Here is a 20,208-nt window from a genome sequence, read left to right on the forward strand (position 1 = left end):
CTTTTCAGCTTACAACAATACAGTACTTACAGTACGCAGGGTCCCGACCTAAGATATGTATGAATGCTTGTATCCTATCACCTGTGCCAGGGTTGGCTCTAGACTCGTGACCCCTACTTGTGCCATCTAGCTGACCTATTCATAAATTCGTGTATACGTAGTATCACACAGCTACAGGTATTAAGACTTTCTTCCTGCTTCCTACGTGCACCACCAGAAGCAAAGGTATAAATATAAACACGCGTGCAGTCGTCTGCCCAACTTAAAATGAACGGATGATGATTTCAATACATTGCCATAAATGTAGCACCATCCAACCCCCCACCCAAAAAAAATAAAATAAAATAAAGCCTAACAAATTAAATATTAAAAAATGGAGGAAAATAAGAAGAAAACCGTTTGCCTACAGCACGCGAAGACTACTTAGAAGCAAAGATGGGAGTATAGTGCAAAAGTTCAAAGCACTATACAGAAAACTATGAAATCACTGAAAGAAAGAAATGCAAAATGTTTGCCTACAGCACCCGGTGTTCCCAGGCGGTCACCCATCCAAGTACTAACTTCGGTGATCGGACGAGAACCGGTGTGTTCAACGTGGTATGGCCGTAGGCGATGGGGCGAGTGTTTAGAAAACTATAAAACAAATTGTAGACTACCTTGCATAGAGACAACGTGGGCCTACAAAATTTCCCGAGCATAAGTGATAAACTGCCTACAGAGCTTCACAAACTCCACGAGATAACCCATAGAGCTACTGACCAGAAGGTGAGACGGTACGACCAATGCAGACAACAACCCCGCCAGACACCATGGTGGCTGAAGACCATGTGTCATGGCAATAAGACCATGTGTACTTTATGTCAGAAACTGTGCCATGAAAAGACTATATAATTATATACCCCAGATTCATGAGACGATCGAGGATCACCAAGCAATCTCCTACCGCAGTGAGTACAGAAGAGAAGCAAATCATCGCAAACAAGATGGAAGGGGATCATCTGCCGGGTTAGGGTGGAGTCACCACTAACAAAATCACAACCACCATCGCCATCTCCGTTAACACCGCTCTATGTTTTCTGTCATCTCCTGTTATCGATACTATCTAACCGCCGCGGTACAAACACAGGATCGAGGGGCTATAGCAGAATCCCAGGTAAGCTCATATCTTTTTGCCCCAGGTACGGAGATTTCCAAAAGGAACGAGAGTCATATATAGACTCCCTAACTTCTACTACTTTCAATAAAAAGAAATTAAACGAAGGAGGGGTTTGGAGTGGGGATGGGGTAATCTTTTTGTAGAACAATTATTTATGTATGTCGACGCCAATTGGAAGCTCGAATGGTCTCGTCTACAGTATTCGTCTTGCAGTCTCAACTGAGATACCTCTATAAGGTATCACACTGTGGTGGTTACAAGTACTGACAACCCAAACTTACTTGCTCCTCCAATAAATGTGCTCCTCATATAGTCGTGCAGTGTTGTAGGCTGCATCATGCGGCGTCTTCCCCACTACGAGTGACATTTCGGAGCTAATCTTGACGGAACTGTTTGTCCCAGGACCACACAATCTGCCAAACAGATACATGAATCGTTGTGCAATAGTCATCGCGAAGACTTCGAGACTCAACTGTTGGAGTTTTCATTTTTTAACCCATTGAAAACTTCTTACCTGGCGATCAGCGTTTCGTAAAACGAATCACTCACACGCGCCTGATCACCCAACTGCGATGACGTCACGACAGTCCACCACTTCCGCAGAGCCTCCAGGACGGCAGGCGTGACCTCACGACCTCTTGAAGCAGGGGGCAGATGGTCGGCGTTCATGCACGTGTCCAGGGCGTGGCTGAATGTGAGTGCGTGAAAGCAATCGCAAAACTCCTGCATGAACAAAGTGAGAACATCGTCAACTACCGTTAAAAAAAATCATTGTGTTCTTTGAAAGCGTTTTTAATATGTAAATTTAAAGTTGTTTATTGGATTGCTTTTTGTCACGAACGTGCATATTCATCAGTTGAAGTAATGTGTGGCTAGCTAATGTTCAAGTCACTCTTTCCGGTGACCAATTAAAGCAAACAAACTGTCGCTGGCCAGGTGCCAATGATGGAGAGGGTCGTGCAGTGTGGTGTAGTCGGATGAGAGTAAAGTAAGACACCTAAGCTGCAACCATTTCCGATCTGAGATTGATTAAGAAAAATCAGCGGTCAAAATCGATCCAATATTTGTTTCATAACTAAAAAGAAAGGGTGTTCCAAACTCCGGCTTTTTTTTTTAACACGACCTTCATCATATTTTTATGAATCCATTTTTAGTTCCAAAATGAAATTGGGTTCGACACTGATCGCCAAACCTCCTCGATCAAGATCAACCCAGGGAATGTTCGCCAATGGACAAGAACTATATTTCTATAACTTACCTGCTGAAGAGTTGCGTCACCTTTGCCGACAGACTCCAGCATTCCCCGACTCAGGTTCGGACAAACGAGAACTTTCCTCACAGGAACTTTTTCTCCCTCCCTGCAAATGTCTGACAGCAAGTGTCTCAAGACTGTCTCCGCTTTGTTCAGTTGCATCACCGCCTTCTGCAGCCGCTGTCGTATGCTACCGACCTCCGTCATCCTCGTCTCTGCTGGCGCCTTGAGGAAATCTTCCCGACGGATTTGACCTCGCAGATGACTACCCCGTGTTGGCGGCTGATGATCAGCAGGTCAAACTTGCCACGCCGGAGGTGGACGGGCAGATCCCGGGGCCGAGGGAAAGCCGCCATTAGCCGTCGCTCTTCTCCTTCGCAGCTGCTGAGGTAATCGTCGTAGTTGACGTTAGAAATGACGAAAATGGCAGGCGTTGACGATGACGTCGTGGCGCGGAAGTGGTGACGGAAGGCGTGCAGTACGCGCGACCTCGCCTCGTCATCTCTGACGTCACTGAGCTGGGTGGAGAGGGTCTGCGTCAAGACCGCCATCCCTCTGACGTCACGCTTTTGGAGGGAGGTTCTGTTGTAGTGGACGTGGGGAACAAAGACGACGGTTGTCGGGAGACTCAGCAACGTCTTTTGTACAAACTCGAAATAGGTGTCCATTTTGTCCTAAAGGAAAGCAAATGCTCAGTGTGTATATTTAACGAACAAAATAGAAAGCCTTTACAAGCTCGCCAAATCATAGAAATATATATTGATGTTTTGGCAATGAGGTGGATTGCTGTCTGTTTGCCAAGACCAATGCTTAGCCTCTTGCGAAGTTCTCGGCTGTAAGTCTGACGCGCCAGCGTCTCTCGTTCTCACTCTCTCGAGCACACTCCCCCAATCTCTCATCGCTGACCCCTCTCTCCTCTCCAATCACACCTCTCTTTCTTTTTTTTTTTTTGTTAAACATCTAAAGGACACGCATTCCGGAAACGTCCATCATTCACACCCTTTCGCCCTCGCCCTCTTGTTCAGTCCTAGTACATGTACTTGGTCTAGGTCCCAGACAAAGTCTCAGCGAGCCCAAACAAAGAATGTGACTAAACTGGAAGCTTTATAGTAGCATGCTTCGTTTTAGTAGTTAACTGGAAAAAAATCGTCTGCCAGCAGTCCAGTAATACAAGTTTGTGGCATAACGTAATCGTGTTTTCACAAACAGAAGGTGTACTGTAACCCCAGAGCGGAGTAATCTGATGAATGATGCCTGGTCATAACATTTGTGAAACCTACGGCACAATGAGACTTGTACAAACAAAAAAAGTGTGTGTGATGTAAAACTAGGGTTAGAATTTGGAGTTACGTCTAAGAATTAGATTATGATTATATTTTTTCTGGCTTCGTGGTGCACGCTGTGGCATTCATAATAATTTCCCTAAAAAAAAAAAAAAAAAAAAAACACGGATCCGCTGGTTTATACTTTTTATTGGACCCATATGTTTCCGACATTTTGTGCTGTTAGGGTTGTGTAAATGCGTAGTGGGCCCTCCCTTTGTTAGTGGCTTCGATACTTGGGAATGTATACTAATTTTGAAACATTTCTCTTTCATAGAAAAAAAAGGAACCCTTAAACACAATAAATACACACTTAATCTTCCTTTTTATTCACACACACGGTTTATACAACAGAACTTGAAGAAATTTATCTAAATGGGATTTGACTTACTTTTTTGAAGGAATCCATCATATGATGAAATAAGGATTTTACCCAAAAAGGTCAGATGACTAGACCAGAAACAGATAACTCCTGATGTCTCAGTCCCTGGGTGCACCCTGCGTTCTGATGATTGTCCTCCTTAAGCCTCGCACATTAGCGACCTTACGAAGTGATGACAGAGTAAATATTGTACAGATAACATGAAATACAGTAGAGTGTTTATGAAATGTCACCATAGCACGTGAGCCTCAATTGATGTACTATTCATCCTCTTTCAAAACTAGGTTGAGTGGTGCCTATGATTAGTTTGAACTTTGACCTTTTTCTTTTTTCGTAGTTTCTTTGTTTTTTTTTTTTTTTAAAAAAAGAAGGAAACAGGGTTTAACGAGAAGTCCCTTTTGTATTTAACGTTTTAAGCTGCTTTTTGTTTTAACAATCGTGCCGCCAATAACTAATACCAATTATTGGTATTTCTCCGGACACGTCATCTAAATGTTAAATTTAGACCCGATGTCACAGAGCAACCATTATCATTCAGCTTACAATAAAAATAGCTAGATGTCGCAAGAAACTTGCTTAAACCAACCTAAAATCCAAATTTGTAGCAATATTTTGTCATATACTTCACATGGAAATATGGTCCTCATCAAGTAATTGTCAAAAATCCGCGTGTCTATATATGCAGTCCCATTAAATCGAAAAGTACACAAAAACTGATATGTATGATGATATGATGATATCGATCCTAGTTTTTCCTCTCTATGTGCGTAACGGAGGATGATAATGCTTTAAACCTCAACTGCGGTCGTCATTGCACTTTCCCCGTCTCCTTTGTGTTCCAACCATTTCGCGGCAGTCGGTGCAGATAGAGTCCAAACATTATGGGAGCCAGAATAAACATCTGGCGTCGGCAAGACGCAAAGTATCTTAAGGGATGCAAAATCACAAATATATCGACGGAGTACCTACCACAAGATCGTGTACCCACAGTAGGTTAATGAGTCACCACTATGTCTTTTATTTCTCGCCAAACACCTTCTGAGCCTGTCCCAAATCATGGCTGGAAGATGCGATTGTGCAAGGTGTGTCATCCTAAAATCGGCATCTCCTTTGCATTGGCAATTTGACACGTTTTAATTATTAAAATAATTATGATAATTTCACCTAGCTGTTTGGGTAAATGATTTACCAAGTGGCAGAAAGACAGGGTTGGTTTCTATCTTCCACAAGTTTTACCAGAAATTTACCCTTCATGACGACTAGGGTTTAATATCTTTAACTTTTTTAAAGTTTTACATTATTCCTCTACGCCTGCTTGCTTATTGATGAGCATGATGTTGACCGCATAACTATGTGGGATGTTTGCTAACTTATCCTGACTCATAAAACACTAACGAGCCAGTGACTGCTATCACGGTCCATCTCTATTTCTCTTTGGATTATGTTAGCCTTCAGATATGTTTTGTAGCTAACAGAATCAAAACCTAGGGACATTTTAAGGTGCTTATGTATTTCAAAAAAACCTTCATGTTGCAGGTAAGTTCTCACAAAGGAAAGATTTTAGTTGTCGAGCACTGTTTGTGCATTTATAAGGTGTCTGGCTTTGACTATTTGGTTTCAGTTTTCATCTCAACTTATGAAGATTATTGTTAACGCTTCATTCACACCAACACAGGAATTGAACTAATTTTGATCACACTGAGAAACAAGTTGATGGGAGTTTCTATCTTTATTGCTCAAGTCTTGAATACAAAATAACAATGTAGTCATTCAATAAAAAAAATACTTAGAAAAATCTATCCTTGGCAATGCTTATAAATATAATCAGTTTGCATCGACTGACATGCTGAAGAAAGGATAGGTATGTGCTATGACTCATCTCAATATCATTTTTCTATCAAAGTCAGATTTTCATATAATGGCTAAATGAAACACCATTTCAGACAATATCTGCAGACACTAGTAGAGACTGGAGTGCCCTGGCATATGCTGCAGAAAAAGAAAAAGAACAGCATTAATGCGACTAACATTTTGATGCTACCTGCTAGTGAAACTAAGGAAATTGAACATTTCCTGTAAGTATGCTGATCTTAAAAAATTATAACAAACATGATAGTTTGCTAAAATCTTCCCAGAAAATAAATACCAAACTTTAAACAGCTAAATACCTCTGTGATTACGATAAAAGAAGCAGTTGTTGGCACACGTATCTGGATTGGTGTCCCAAAGGGTCTCACCACAGCAGCATAAGGAAGGCAACTCTAGTCCTTTTTTGATCAGTTTTTCTTGGAGGTTCTTTCTCAGAGCATCAAGATACCTGAGGATGGAATTCAGGGGAGAAAACTAATATTATTAACTCATTTGCTACTCAAGTATGAAAAGAAATATTTATCCTGGAATACACAAAAATTACCAAATCAAAAATAGCTAAAAAACAAAAGGCTTGAAGAGATATGCATATCAGAAAATTACAAAACAAGCAGACATGAACTGTTGCTACCTTATACTATCCCGGGTGTGTACATTTTTTTAAATGCTAAAGGAATGAAATAATACAGATAGGTAATACTTGTCTGTGGTGCAGCCGCACAGTTTAGACCATAATATGTATGTGGGAGAGAGAATGGGTTAACGAATGTTTAAGGTATGCACATGCTAAAAAAAGACAAAAAAGGAAAAGGACAATAGACAAAAATTACTTTTATTCTGCTACAAGAATTATGAAACATTTTATATTACATTTGTTATTATTACCCAGGTTTTTTTTCCATTCGGGATTCATTTCTTGTTTATAAGTTTTAAAAGACTTATAAAATAATGGCTACAAAAGGAAGCATGTAACAGGTTATGAACTTACATCATAGGTCAAAAGGATGGAAGTGTCTGACAAATTTGCATCTACAACCAAAATTTACAATAACAGTGTAGAAATATTCTTTGATGTGCCATTTTCTGTACGGTCTTGACTTCTGACCTTGTCATTTCAAGCTGCTTATTGCGCTTATCCTCCCTTTCTTGCAGCACCTCTTGCAGGTGTGTTCGTTCGAGCTGGTCGCGCAGGCTAGTTTCAAAGCAGGTGTCCCCAGTAACAGGGTCACGTGGCTCCACTATTCTGCGGGCTTGTTCTTCCTCTTGCATTCTCCAGTCTTCTTTCTTTCTCTTGAGCCTGCAGCAACCATGGCATTTATTTATGTACTGTAAACATTTGTCTGATTGTGCTCTTGACTGCTCTGCAAATAAGACACTCAAGCACATAGGTACTCCACTCTTGAGAGAATTACACCCCTTCTCTTGGTTTGCTGATGTGTGAAATAAAAACATTGCATAAGTCTGTTATTGCGTCACACATAACCGTGATTCAACCCAATGGAAATGGAAAATGTGTGTAATTAACTGGAAGAATGCTGGCATGCTAGAATAACAGGCATGCTCTGTCGAAAGAAATTGTCCAGCTCCCATTGGGCCGCCGATCTTGTGTACCTGCATGCAGGCCAAACAGACTGCGGCTGTCTTTTGCTGTTTCGTCCTTGCGACTTTTTGAATGGGACTGTGTGAATGAACGAAACACGAATGTAGAAGCCTGTTTTGTGCATGCAATTGTGTGCGAATTTTAATTGAGCTGCAACTGAATTGCCCTCTGGGATAAATAAAGTATTATCTTATCTTAACTTAACAAAATCATGTAAAACATTAACACACTAAAACACAATAATTTATTTAAAGATCTAAAGTTTGTCTTACTTTCTCAAGATCAAGAGTTTACATTTTTTTTCTTGCCCAACCTACGTCAGTTGAACTGAAGCTTTGGCCTCGCTTCAAACCACAGTAAGCAATAAAAGCCAAGAAAGTGCTGTCACAACAGTAATGTTCCCTTCATACTGAGACATCTTTAGAGATGTCAAGCAACATATCTGGATGTACCCCTGTAGCTTTATTTTAACGAATAAAATGGTCTGAACAGAAACCTCTTCATCAAAATTCTATTTAAATATAACAATTGTCTGATGATAAATAATACAGAAATTGACCACAAAACTAACCTTTCGATCATCTTTCTCTGCCTTTTCCTCTGTGCATTATCTCTGGCCACTTGTCTTTCCACATCACTGCAGAGACGGCGATAACTCAGCAGTTGCTGACCTTGGCGAGTACGCTCTGCTGCTTCTGTTGCTCCAGAACGAAGGTCAAAGACTGAGGCAGACTTGGGTCGACAAGATTTTCTTGTTGCTGGAAAAACAGGTTCACTCTAAATGCTAAAAGAACACCATTATCTTGCAATCCAGCACAATTGTCTATCGTCAGATATTCTTAAAATTATTCTATTGTGCCGATGATCTGTAAATCTCTGTGGTACAGTTGGGTCTTTGAATGGTTGCGATCATCCAGAGGTATCTGCTTGAAATTGTATGCATATATGCAAATCTTCATATGCCTGTAAAATATAGTTACAGTGAGAGATGGTGTCTGTGTTACGATAAAATAACTTAACAACTGCTCACTTCTTTTGCTGGTCTTCTTTTCTAGAATCTCCTCATCCTGGTTTTCCTGAAGATCAAACTTGACAGTGTGTAGTCTGTCAAAGCCCAAACTTTCATGATCCTTTACTCTGTCATCCTTATCTTCCTCTATATCTTCTCCCTCTCTTTCATCTGAAAATTGGAATAAATCTTTTCCTCAGGTCACTATATATGCTTTAGTAGTAATATGATAAAATCCATTTCGCTTCCTTACATGCAAGATCACAAACAAACTTTAATAAAGAACATGCTCAGGTAAACAGACATGCAATCTTAATTTTTCAACAGCACAATAAGAAAACGGGTAAGTTCCTAAAATAGTTTGTCATTTCCTGCATGACGGTTAAAGATAGCAACATCAAAATACTACATGAACGGCAAGAACAAAAGCTAATTTGACTGCAATTTGTTTATAGTTGCTTTTCAGATCTGTGCTTAAGCAAATATTTGTTGTTGTTGTTATTGCTGTTTCCCATCCCAAATACACAAATTTAATAATCAGGTTTCCATGAGAAAGAATCTGGTGTTTGCAAGGACAGAGAAATCAGATGCCCAAAGGTGTTTTCAATGTAGCCCCTTATAACACATGGGAAATCACCAGGCATCTAACAACAATAAACAATCAAGTAGTTTTCTATGTGTTACGTGACATAGTGATGTTCTGCAATGGAAATCTGAAAAGGAGGCTAATTTTATACCTCTTCGAAACTTTTCAAGGTCATTTTCTTCTTCCTGGTAGTAGTCATGACTTACTTCATCCCAAGCTGTTTCAGTTGGCTGAGTTTGTCTGTTCTGAAAGCAAATACACTTCTGGAAATGGTCCAGCACGATATTTGTCACTTATTTTAAAAACATTTTATTAAATAAAGTGCTTCTCTGCAAATTGTGATGCAGACAAAGACACAACAGCCCACAAAATGCTGCATAGTATTTGTATTTAGTCATGCACAGTTAAGGTCAGGAGGGAGGAGAAAAAAGTTAAGAGATCTTGAAACTGGATTATCTGTACTTAAAATATGCCAATCATACGTGTGTGTGTGTATATCCACACACCATGAATACGTATCTCTGCTGAATTTCTTGCAGTCAAGCTTTCTGAATTCACTTCTAGAACGAGGCCAGAGCAAAAATTTGGTTTCAGTTTAGCAGACTGTGTGACCTTTCATGTTGATGGAGGCACAAAATCTCAAGCTTTGTGGTCTGCTGTGTTTTCAATTTATTGGTTATATAAGCCACGAGAAATGTAGGCTGAGGACTTTGCCAAAAGAGAAAGAGAGAAAATTTATTGCAAGTCTATTCTATCATAGTTCTGGATATGAAACTGCTAAATGGTTTGTGAAGAACAGACAGCCTACGACTTTGCAAGAGATCAAGAGCTGGTCTTGGCAAACAGGCAGCAGTTAATAAACAAACACAAACAAGTCTGTATTTTGAAAGATAAACAATACTTACTACTTTGCTCCACTGACTAAGAGGAAGATTGTCAATTTCACCATCGTCATCAACCACTCTCCGACCACTTAATTTCTGCCGAGCCTCGCTAGCAAAGGCATGCATCTGCAATGGAAAATACAATGATTCACAAGTAATCATGCTGTTGTCTTTGCTCATATGACACAAAACATAATTCCATCAATTTACTTCTGCTGAATAAATAAAATGTATTTCTAAAATTTGAAAGACTATGTATAAAAAAACTAGTATTTTCATCTATTTATAGAAAAAGCACAGATACAGTAATATTTTATGCATGTATTTATTTGTATAAAAGTTTAAATATTTTACATTTTTTAAAGAATAAAGTTTGATTTGAAGTGAGATACCTTCTATTTACTCAAAAATATAAGATTGAAATTTTGCATTTTTTGACTCATTTTTTAAAAGAAAAATGCAAGGATAGGTATGAGTATGAGGTAGAAGTCTTCACTTGAAGCAAATTTTACTTTAACTCTAAAGTAAATAAAGGCTCAGGATTTAATCACAAGGTACAGTGAGTGGCAATATAGTTTATTTACCTGGTGGTTTTGTGCAGTAAATAATCTTTCTTGTCCTTCTTTCTGATGTGTGTCCTCTAAACATACAAAACGTTTTTAAACCATTCTGAAAATCAAGACCATCATGCATTCTTTTCCTTTACTCTCTTTCACAGAGACACAAAACTGTAAAACCTTTCTTTTCCTTATTCATGCATTGAACAGTTGCACAAGAAAGCAACCTGTGATGCAGCATAACTGATAAATTTCTTAGACCTTTAACTAAACTGCTGCAATCCTACCTCACTATTAAATAGTGGGTCACATGCACACATACCTACCTGACAACCTTAGGGCAGAAGCCTCTTTTATGGAAACAGAGGGTGAAGTCTGCAGCAGGCTCGATTTTTTTGAAAACCTTCTGTTGCTTGAAAATGTTTCTGCAGTAGGTAATGCTGGTGTTGCATCTAAACATATATACATACATGCATACACATGTTCATCTCAAAACACACAATCTTTAAATATATATATAGTTGGTCCCCAACTTATCAACAGGTTCTGCTCCAGGAGGATTTTCATATCTTCGTTTGTTTATAAGTTGGGACAGATGTGTGTTGTGATTATAGAATGGTATATATACAACTTGCTCTACTTTCAAAAATATATATGTATAAACAACAGTGTTCGGTTGAATGTGCTTGAACAATGGTGGGCAAGTAAACTATCCTTAGGCACTAACTTTAAACTTGAAGACAATCCTTGTGAATTACTTTTGTGCATGAGGTACCGAAGTTCATAATTTGAACATTTGCAAGTAGGGGGCTAAATGTATACATTGATACCTCACCTATTGTGGGGGTTATGTTCCAGAGACCCCTGCGATAGGTGAAAATCTGCGAAGTAGCAGCACATATTTATTTTATTATTTATATATATTTTAAGGCTGTATAAACCTTTTCCACACTTCTATAAATCTTGTCCCACTCTCTTATCATTAATCTCATGTTGGCAAATTTGTGTAAAGCGTTCTTGTCAGAAAGTACTGTATTTCCACTGTGTACAGTACGGTATTTATCTACTGATAAAATACCTACATACTGTATTTTATTTCAATTTAATATTCCTTTAGTTTGCTTGAATTGATATTTTTTGTAGTGTTTAACAATTTTTAGGCAAAAATAATTAAAATCATAAATATTATATAAATATCTATATACCGCAAAATCCCATGAAATAACAAAAACTCTGTAATACAGAATATATTAAAAAAAAATGTGAAGCCACAATAAGTGAAATGAGTTTTAGCAAGGAACAACTGCATGTAGATATATATATATACGCACACAAATCTGGGTGCACGCATGTGCATGCACATATATGTTGCTGGAGGGTTCCTTTCACACTGATTTCAGATAAAAATAAAAGACCAGTAGTAACTTCTGCCTTGCATATAAGTATTTGTTCACTGTTAATTTCAGAACCGATGTAGTGAAGAGCTTGTCCTGCCAGTGATAATGGTAAAGGTAGTGAAAGTAGTAGTGCATAGGAGAAAATAGCAATAAGATATTGATATACATTTAAGAAATATGAGCTGTAATTTTGAAAGAAATGTGAAATACAAAATGTGTTGACGAAAAAGGAAAAAAAGTGGGCAGGAGGAGATAAATATGTCAGTAGAGATGATTATGAAAAAAAAACTATCTGAAGTAAAGGAATGTAGTCAGCAGACATAATTTAATGCTCTTTCTGCAGCTGTCATTACCAAGAGGAATAAAAGCCAAGAAATCGGATCCAAGATATGTACCTTTTCATATTCTTTCTCTAGCTGTTGTTTACGTTGAGTCCTTGTTATCTTCTGGACACGTTTTCTTACATCTTTTTGAAACTGACTTAGTCTTTCTTCCTTTTCTTGCTGCATTGCAGCTATTTTTTCCTCTTGTTCTTGGGCTGCTAGCTGCAAAAGCAAAAGAGTTGCAATTTTTTTATTCACTAAATAAATATTTTCCTGTGTCATTTGATAAATAATTTGAGCAGATTTTAAATAGTAATTTTAAATAGTATAATTCTTTACAATAATTTACACGACGTATAGTGTCTAAACGAATATAATTTTAAATTTCTGATTAAAATTGATGAATTAATCATTAAACCACTTGACACGACAACATGATTTAATATAACCCTTATAGTTCTTATTCTGAACAGTCAAAAGAACGATACTTTTAATAAAGTTTTGGTTGTTATATTGACAAATCTAAATGCTTGTCTTGATCAGACACGTCAGTTTGAAAAGAACAAGATCAAGTCTCAGGTCTTACCACCGCATTAGGAGGTCGATGCTGTGAAAAAAGGAAAGCAGGTTCTGCCCGCGCCCCAACAGCTTTCACCTCGACATTCCTATTTCCCATTACATCGGTGCTGATAACGGGTTTCATAATTTTTTTTAGGCCTGTTTTAATTTCAACTTGAGACTGTTTAGCCGCCATTTTGGCGTCGCTTCTCTAGGAAAGGGGATGAACTCTTGTAACTTCCGGTTGTTCTTTCTGGCGGCGAAGACAGGCAAATGTATGCCTTTTGATCTGTCGATTCTGTATTAGGATCTAATTAGAGACAACTGAAACAGTTCGAAGTATTTTAACATTACAGTTAATACGGTGAGTGCAGTTTACGTGTTCCAGACCATTTCCTTTTTATTATTCGTTTTTAATCCATCGATAAACTATTATTTTAATTTTATGTTTTGGTAGGGGAAAAACAAAAGTGCGACTTGCTTGCTAGTTTGGGCAACTTAGGTAAAGTAAACAAGAAAACACTAGCAGAGTACTGCTATCAGATAATGTTTTAGTACTCAACACGACATAAAAATGAAGTAGTTATCCGAAATAGAAGAAGCACTGAATGCTAGTCTTATTTGTGGATAATTAACAATGTTCCATTCCATTTATATTTTTTCCCATGTCATTGCATGGCTATTTCAGCGTCAGACATATTTGAAAACAATGTGCAACATTTCAGTCACCAGCTTCGCATACATATATATTAGGTGTAAAAAATAGAATCAAAATTAGGTGCTGCAAAAGCAGCTTACAGCATTGCCAGTGTTTGACATTAGCAACATTTTCAAGTTGATTTACACTTTTCACCCATTGCACGCATTCAAAAAAATAAGCATATCGTTTGTTAAATATCTAATAATTAAAAAAAGTTGCGAAAACCTTTTTTTCTGGTAGGATGTCATCGTCATCTCAAGCAGTACATGGCATCTCATCACGTTCAGGGTCTGAACATCATCATGGTACTCGCACCTCAGGTCACAAGTATGTGTTTGAATGAATGGTTGATATATTATCTGTGTGTGTGTGTGTGTGAGTGAGTCAGAGGTCAAAGAGAGTATTGTGAAATCAATAAAAATACAGGCGGTCCTCGGGTTACGTCAGCCCCGAGTTACGATGTTTCATGGTGACACCCATTCTCCCTCTGTCACGTGACTGTCAGCGACACCCCCACATTGCCAGGTTCCATCCACCTAACTGCGATGCACTACCATAGAGTATAATAATCGAGCACTGTGCGGACAACGTCTTTTAACAGTCACCAAAAGTGGCAGTCTGGGGTAGTGAGAGTGGCATAGTAGGGAGATTTGACTGTAGAGCCTTGTTTCGACTTAAAGTGGTTTTGCATCGTAAACATCGTAACGCGAACTTCATGTTTTGTGTGCGCCAAACATTATTAAATATATTTTATATGTGTTTTTTTATAATTACTGTGCTAGGATAGGATAATTAATATGACTAGCATATCAGACAAAGTTAGGGTTGTTGGGGAATTCAGGAATCATCAAAGCATGTGTCCTTGGTGAACAGGATTTCTGGTGTAAAACGAGGGCGTGAATCCCATGGCCAAGACTACTATTATAGGCAGTGGAGACGGCTGAAGAAAGTTGTCAAGGATCTCATCTTTGTAAGTTTCCTTTGATGATTTTTCATGTCCTTGCCTGGTTCTTTGCAGCCAGCTGCAGTTACACATGGGTAAATGGCATACATTAGCTTTTGGCGCAAGGGCTAAAGGCAACTAAACATATCCAATAGCACTATTTTGTTAAAATTTTGAGTAAAGTCAGTATGCGCTAGGTTTGTATTGAGTTTTTTCCTGTTATTAGTACAGGCTTAAAAAAGAAAGCTGATTGGCCACTACATGGAAACACTTGAAATCTGTGAGAATCATAGTTAATTACTGCCTTTTATGACTATCATTAAATTATTTATTTGAATTCAGCATATTAGTAGATTGGTTAATAAATACAATTTTTGTGTACTGCACACATCTTTTTTTAACAGTATGACTGGGTTTTATTCAGATCAACAGCTCAGTGTGTGATGAGGTGATACGTGTGGAAGAAAAACTAGCAAGAGTCAAAGAAGAAAGAAGGTAATGTTTTTTTGTAGGTTTTTAAAATTATTTATATATATATAAATTCATTGCAAATTTAGATTATGTGTACAGTTACAGATGCGCGTTGATCTTCACAAAATTATTGAAGAAACATTTAGCTAATAAAGATGATATCAACGCTGCAATGCTAGCAAAATGACTTTGAATTAAATATTTCTGTTTTTATCTTCTTGTCACATGGGTTTGAGTGTCTGATTTACATTGCAGATATTTACTGCGGAAACTTCTTCAATTTCAATCAGTAACAGATGTCGCAGCATTAACAGTCAATAGTGAGTGTCATCCAGCCCCTTCAAAGTCTTCAAAGAGTCCTGTTGGTTCATCAGCCCAAGACCAGACCTCAGATCACCCAGGAAAGAAGACAACGAAAAAGAAGGCTGCTGCACCCAGCACTGCAAGCAGCATTTCAGAGCCACGGAAAAAAGCTCAGCAATCAGCAAAAGAGCTCCTTGGTATGATGGTGATGATGATGATGAATAGAGGATGGAATGATGATGATCTCTTCCCACTGCCAGCCTTGTATTTAAACTATTTTTTCATCCAGCCTATTTTTTAAAAGTTTCTTAATCATTCTTTTGTGTTTATGTAAGTATGATTCGGAGGACTGGTTGTGGTACAGTTTGGCTATGGGAAAGGTGGACATTAAAATCCTGCTGTTAAAATTTTTAATGATTAAGTATGGTTCATTACAAGGTATTTATTTTCAGTCTTTCTAGTGAATTATCCCTTCCATTTGAAAGATGCAAGTTTTTCTTCTTTGTTATTCTCCTCTGTGCACAGAAAGAGCTTAAATCCCTGACACACATATTAAGATATGCTTAGTTATTGTATGCTTCAAGCTCTTTCATTGGTTGAAACTTTTATAAACATCATGTTTAAATATGCTGTCACAGATTTGGTGTCTTATGGGTAATAAATTTAACCCAGTCATTTGAAAAAAAAGGTCTTTAACTCATTCACATTAGCTTGTTAATCTTGATTGTCGATGGTCTGTATTCTATATCAAAGTGGTGAAACATTTTGATTGGGTTCAGGTGTTCTGAGCTTGTTGAAACGGTGTGTATCATGTGTTTTCATGTTAAAACATTTCAAGCCAAGCATGTTGGGCATGGCTTTAAAGTTTTATTACTATGTTAGTTTATGAAATGTAAAAGGACTTACAAAAATGTATGAACAGTTTATCTGAGTTGACCTGTAATACATATGCTAGACTCAGAAGACACTGATGTGGAATAGTTCTCATGTTCAAAATTGTCTTTTGTAAATTATTTTCCATGGTGGAAAGATAATTGGCTGCTATTTTTTCTTATCCATGGAACTAGCAGAGTCACTGCAGGCCAAGCCAAAGAAGAGTAAATCCCAGAGCAATCGCAAAACTATTCCCCCGATGCTTCTGGACTCTCTAGGTCGACCCGTGTTTCCTATGGTACTTGGAGATCTCACTTTGCACAGTATTGGCGAGGTAAAACTTATTTTCTTTTGGATTCTTTCCTTAAATTGACATCAAGTATGGAGTGCATAATTTGAATAATTGTGAAACTACATGAACAAATGCATCATTTTTCTACAAGAGACATTAACTTTTGCAAGCGAAATATTGGTTTGCCTTCTTGGAGAGAAGTTACTTTACAAATCATTTACTTATGAGTACCAATCACACATGAACTTGGGGAAGCATTTTCTAGCTTCTTTATTATTTCAGCTGAGATAGCATGATTAACACTAAATTAGAAATGGCGTTTTATTAAGAAGGAAATTAATTTTATTTAGAGCATAATATATTCTCTTTTTCAATAAGTCAGCATAAAACGGTTCCAGTGAATCAATCACTAAAAGTGCAGAAAGGATCTGGACAAAACTATGTCAAAAGATAGGAGATTAAAAAACTTCTTCTGGCTTGTTTAATAATCAGTGAGTGCACACTAATTAAATGCTTTATAAATGGATATATAAATGTTGTGATTTCATTTACTGTAATCAGTGAAATCAGTTTCTGACAGATAATCTACACAACTAGAAAATGTAGTTAACTTCGCAGATTCAAGAAACCAAACTGTACAGTGTACAAGGTTTTGTGGTCAAGGGGAGACAATCCAAGGAGACCAAAAAAAACCCCCAAAAATCCATCCCTGAATCAGCCAAGCTGCTTCCCTTTAGCATCAGTAGCGTAAGAACCAGGGGGGTAATGGTGGCAGCTGCTCCCTCAAAAATGTGTGGTTTTTTTGTTGTTGTTGTTGTTCATTGTCAGCATAAAGTCCCCACCCCCCAAATAAAAAAGAACCGAGAATCTTTCTACACCACTGAGCATGTTTCTTGCCCTTTGTTACCCCATATAAAAAGAGCAACTCTTGTTAAATTCTGTTTGTGCAAACCTTAATGTAAAGTGCTGATTCTGTCCTTTTTATTATTCTTCAGATTGTTCCAGACCGCAGTACATTCTTTACACATGACTGCATTTACCCGGCTGGTTTCTGCAGCACACGAGTTTATGCCAGCATGACTAGACCCGAGGAAAAATGTTTATACACATGTAAAATCTCGGATAGTGGTGATTTACCAGAGGTCAGTACAGCTTTAGTTATTCTAAATAGATATTGTTATGCTGTAGCTAGTTCTGTAATAGTTAAAACACTAACTTGTCCCCACTGCAGTGAGTGGCTCAGGGTTTAGATCTCATCTTGGGACACTCTATGTATGTGACACCTGTCCACAGGGATGGGCGTTGGGGTTTTCTCCGGTTATTTTGGTTTCCTTCCCCCATAGTGCAAAATCACCGAAAGGTGGAAGCATTTTCCTACTAAATAAACCAACCAACCTGTGTAGCTAGTTTTAAAAATTAAAATTTTAGTTTGTGGTTTCTTAATTACTTTCTGAAATTAAATGCCAATATTCATGCTTAGCAGCAAATGTTTGATGTGTTTCAGTTTGAGATTGCTCCAGAAGAAGGCACAGAACAGGTCCTTCGTGGTTCAACACCCAATGAGTGTCATTTGCAACTCATTCTCACCATCAATGCAGCCATGTATGTGTCTAACATGTTTTATTTTAGTCCATTAGAACATTAAACCACATTTTATTTCTTCTTGTTTTTGTTTTATGCTTGCATTATTGAGACTGTACAGCTAATAAGCATCATCCATAAATAGACAATCATCCACAGGTCTGCATATTATGAGGTTGAATGTTTAATGTTGTCTGTATATCCACATGCATATACATACATCATAAATACACAGGTCTGCATCTTATAGGTCTGAATGTTATATGCAGTTCTAATATTCACATGCACACACACCCACACACATTCATATTAGACAGCTAAAACATTTTTTCATACGTAGATGCAGGGTTATTGAGTGTATGACGCTTTCCTCTTCATAATTTATGTTTGTGCATTTCTTTCACTTTGTGTTTGATGTGTGGATTAGACAGTGCTAATATGAATGATGATCAGTTTGTTTATAAGTTTCCCTGGAATTCTGATGATGTTTGTGATAGCATTTTGTCTGTTGATATTTGTTACTTTACAGTATAGCTGATTTGTTAAACTTTTGTAGCAGATTTTAGTGGTGTTGTTTTTGGATTGTTAGTGCTGAGATCAACTATTTGTATGAATTGCGTCCTTTACAATTAAATTATTTAATTATGGCTATGTAAACAGTTTTACTTCAAAAGAGTGTGTTTATGTATGTTATGAGCATCTGTGCTATATTTAGCTAAGTCGTGTGAGAGAGAGAGAGGGTATGAAAAACATGGTGGGGATATTTATGGTTTACTATTTTGTAAACTACATTAAAAGCATCCATAGGTACTGCATAAGCATGATCATGTTTATATAAATGTTTGTATCCAGAGGGACAGACCTTCTTCCAGCAGTTGGCAGCGGAGCAGACTTCTTTGGCCTCAACAATCCTGTTGTTCAGAATCTAATCCAAAGCTGTCCAGGAGCCAAGAAATGTGCAGGATACAAGTGGATCAAATTTGAGATCAATAAGGCCGAAACTAATGAAAACATGGCAGTAGGAAAAAACGACCCAACCATAAATATAGATGCCTTTCATAGACTGTTAGCTCAGGCAGGTGAGAGTTTAATTTTTTAAGAAAGAGATATGAGAGTTCGTGAGTGCATTGGAATGTTGATGTACAATTATGAGTGTGGTGAGCACATGCTATTATCTGTGATTAGAATGTGCTGAGGATTGTACATGCTGTCGTTTTGCATGATAGAAGAAAGTGATCATCCTCAAAATGCATCAAGCAACTGTGTATTGAAATTCACTTTAAACAAGTTTTCCTGGTGTTTCAGGTGGCATGAAGGCTGTGGCCTTTTCATCTATGTCAGAACATCATTCAACCAGTCTCCGATCACTTCTTACCAAAGGAAACATATCATTTGCAAGCTAAATTTAAAAGGGTGTTTTCTTTTAAAGTCAATCAAATAAGCTCAGTGTACATTGTTTTGCTCTTTGGCATGTTTATGTTCTTATCAACCAGAAGGTTTGCATATATTAAAAATGGAAATAAATACAAAAAGATAATATAATTCTTGATCGCATTTGGCACCAGGTTTTTGTATGTGGTTTTGAGTATGTTTCTTAAATAAACATAAAATCTGACTTCTTTTGTGTGTGCATGTGTGTAAAGATATTGAAACGTAATGATATCTGCATTATTTACACAATGAATTATATTTTAAATATGTACAAATGATTAAAAGAAATAATGAAAATAATTTTGTGTAAGAAAATAGCCACTGTGTTGGCTTCTTACCAAATTTTTTTACAGAATGCTGTGAATCTCCATGGGGCTTTGATAAAATACACTGCACAATTTCAAATAGTTTATCACAGGGACAGGTCAATGGCACGTCATTATTATTTATCCAGGGTTATTTGGTCATGCTTTATAAGGAAATAGGAAACGGGAAATAAAATAATTACGAATCGTTAGGATTCTATTTGTCATTCATGCTGGCACTCCTGAACTGAAGAAGAATAAATTAACTCTGGTGCATGTTGTGAAAAAAAAACTCATCGCATAGAAGGGCAAGCAAAGACTAAGCTGACATATCAATGAAGAGATTGCGTGCAGCTCTGATCGACCTACTTAAGTCTTAACCACGAACTTGTCTTACTGGACTGCTGGCAGACG

At 37.6% G+C, this 20,208-nt stretch overlaps 3 protein-coding genes across 6 annotated transcripts in view; 1 reads left to right on the forward strand and 2 right to left on the reverse strand.

The window, feature by feature from the left end:
- Window positions 1-4,637, reverse strand: part of LOC112567865 — an 8,771-nt gene extending 4,134 nt beyond the window's left edge. The window contains exons 1-4 of one of the 2 annotated variants that reach the window (XM_025244727.1): window positions 4,122-4,637; window positions 2,415-3,082; window positions 1,671-1,879; window positions 1,438-1,569 (exon numbers count right to left, since the gene is read on the reverse strand). The gene's annotated coding sequence lies outside the window, so the exon portion shown is untranslated. Of the gene's footprint in view, window positions 1-1,437; window positions 1,880-2,414; window positions 3,083-4,121 lie in introns of both variants that reach the window. The other variant, XM_025244726.1, reaches the window with a different exon arrangement.
- Window positions 4,638-5,818: 1,181 nt separating this feature from the next.
- LOC112567549 (coiled-coil domain-containing protein 15-like) lies at window positions 5,819-13,126 on the reverse strand. Its single transcript, XM_025244245.1, has 12 exons — window positions 12,924-13,126; window positions 12,410-12,559; window positions 11,453-11,498; window positions 10,944-11,069; window positions 10,645-10,700; window positions 10,082-10,186; window positions 9,328-9,421; window positions 8,612-8,761; window positions 8,153-8,339; window positions 7,087-7,278; window positions 6,281-6,429; window positions 5,819-6,101 (listed from the first exon to the last, which is right to left on the reverse strand). The coding sequence occupies exons 1-12, from the start codon at window positions 13,089-13,091 to the stop codon at window positions 6,052-6,054; spliced, it is 1,473 nt and encodes a 490-aa protein (XP_025100030.1). The 5' UTR covers window positions 13,092-13,126; the 3' UTR covers window positions 5,819-6,051.
- Window positions 13,127-20,006, forward strand: LOC112568795 (transforming growth factor beta regulator 1-like). 3 transcript variants are annotated; one of them, XM_025246277.1, is made up of 10 exons: window positions 13,127-13,259; window positions 13,836-13,922; window positions 14,469-14,565; window positions 14,963-15,033; window positions 15,265-15,509; window positions 16,380-16,519; window positions 17,473-17,619; window positions 17,982-18,079; window positions 18,911-19,133; window positions 19,364-20,006. In XM_025246277.1, exons 2-10 carry the CDS (start codon window positions 13,837-13,839, stop codon window positions 19,370-19,372), a joined length of 1,116 nt encoding a protein of 371 aa, XP_025102062.1. In that variant the 5' UTR covers window positions 13,127-13,259; window position 13,836; the 3' UTR covers window positions 19,373-20,006. The 3 variants fall into 3 exon arrangements, with proteins under 3 accessions (XP_025102062.1, XP_025102060.1, XP_025102061.1); XM_025246275.1 differs by having other exon boundaries at window positions 18,911-19,137; window positions 19,364-19,673; XM_025246276.1 differs by having other exon boundaries at window positions 16,383-16,519; window positions 18,911-19,137; window positions 19,364-19,673.
- The last annotated feature ends 202 nt before the right edge of the window (window positions 20,007-20,208 follow it).

This window comes from Pomacea canaliculata, linkage group LG7 (assembly GCF_003073045.1).
Source record: "Pomacea canaliculata isolate SZHN2017 linkage group LG7, ASM307304v1, whole genome shotgun sequence".
Classification (NCBI taxonomy): domain Eukaryota; kingdom Metazoa; phylum Mollusca; class Gastropoda; order Architaenioglossa; family Ampullariidae; genus Pomacea; species Pomacea canaliculata.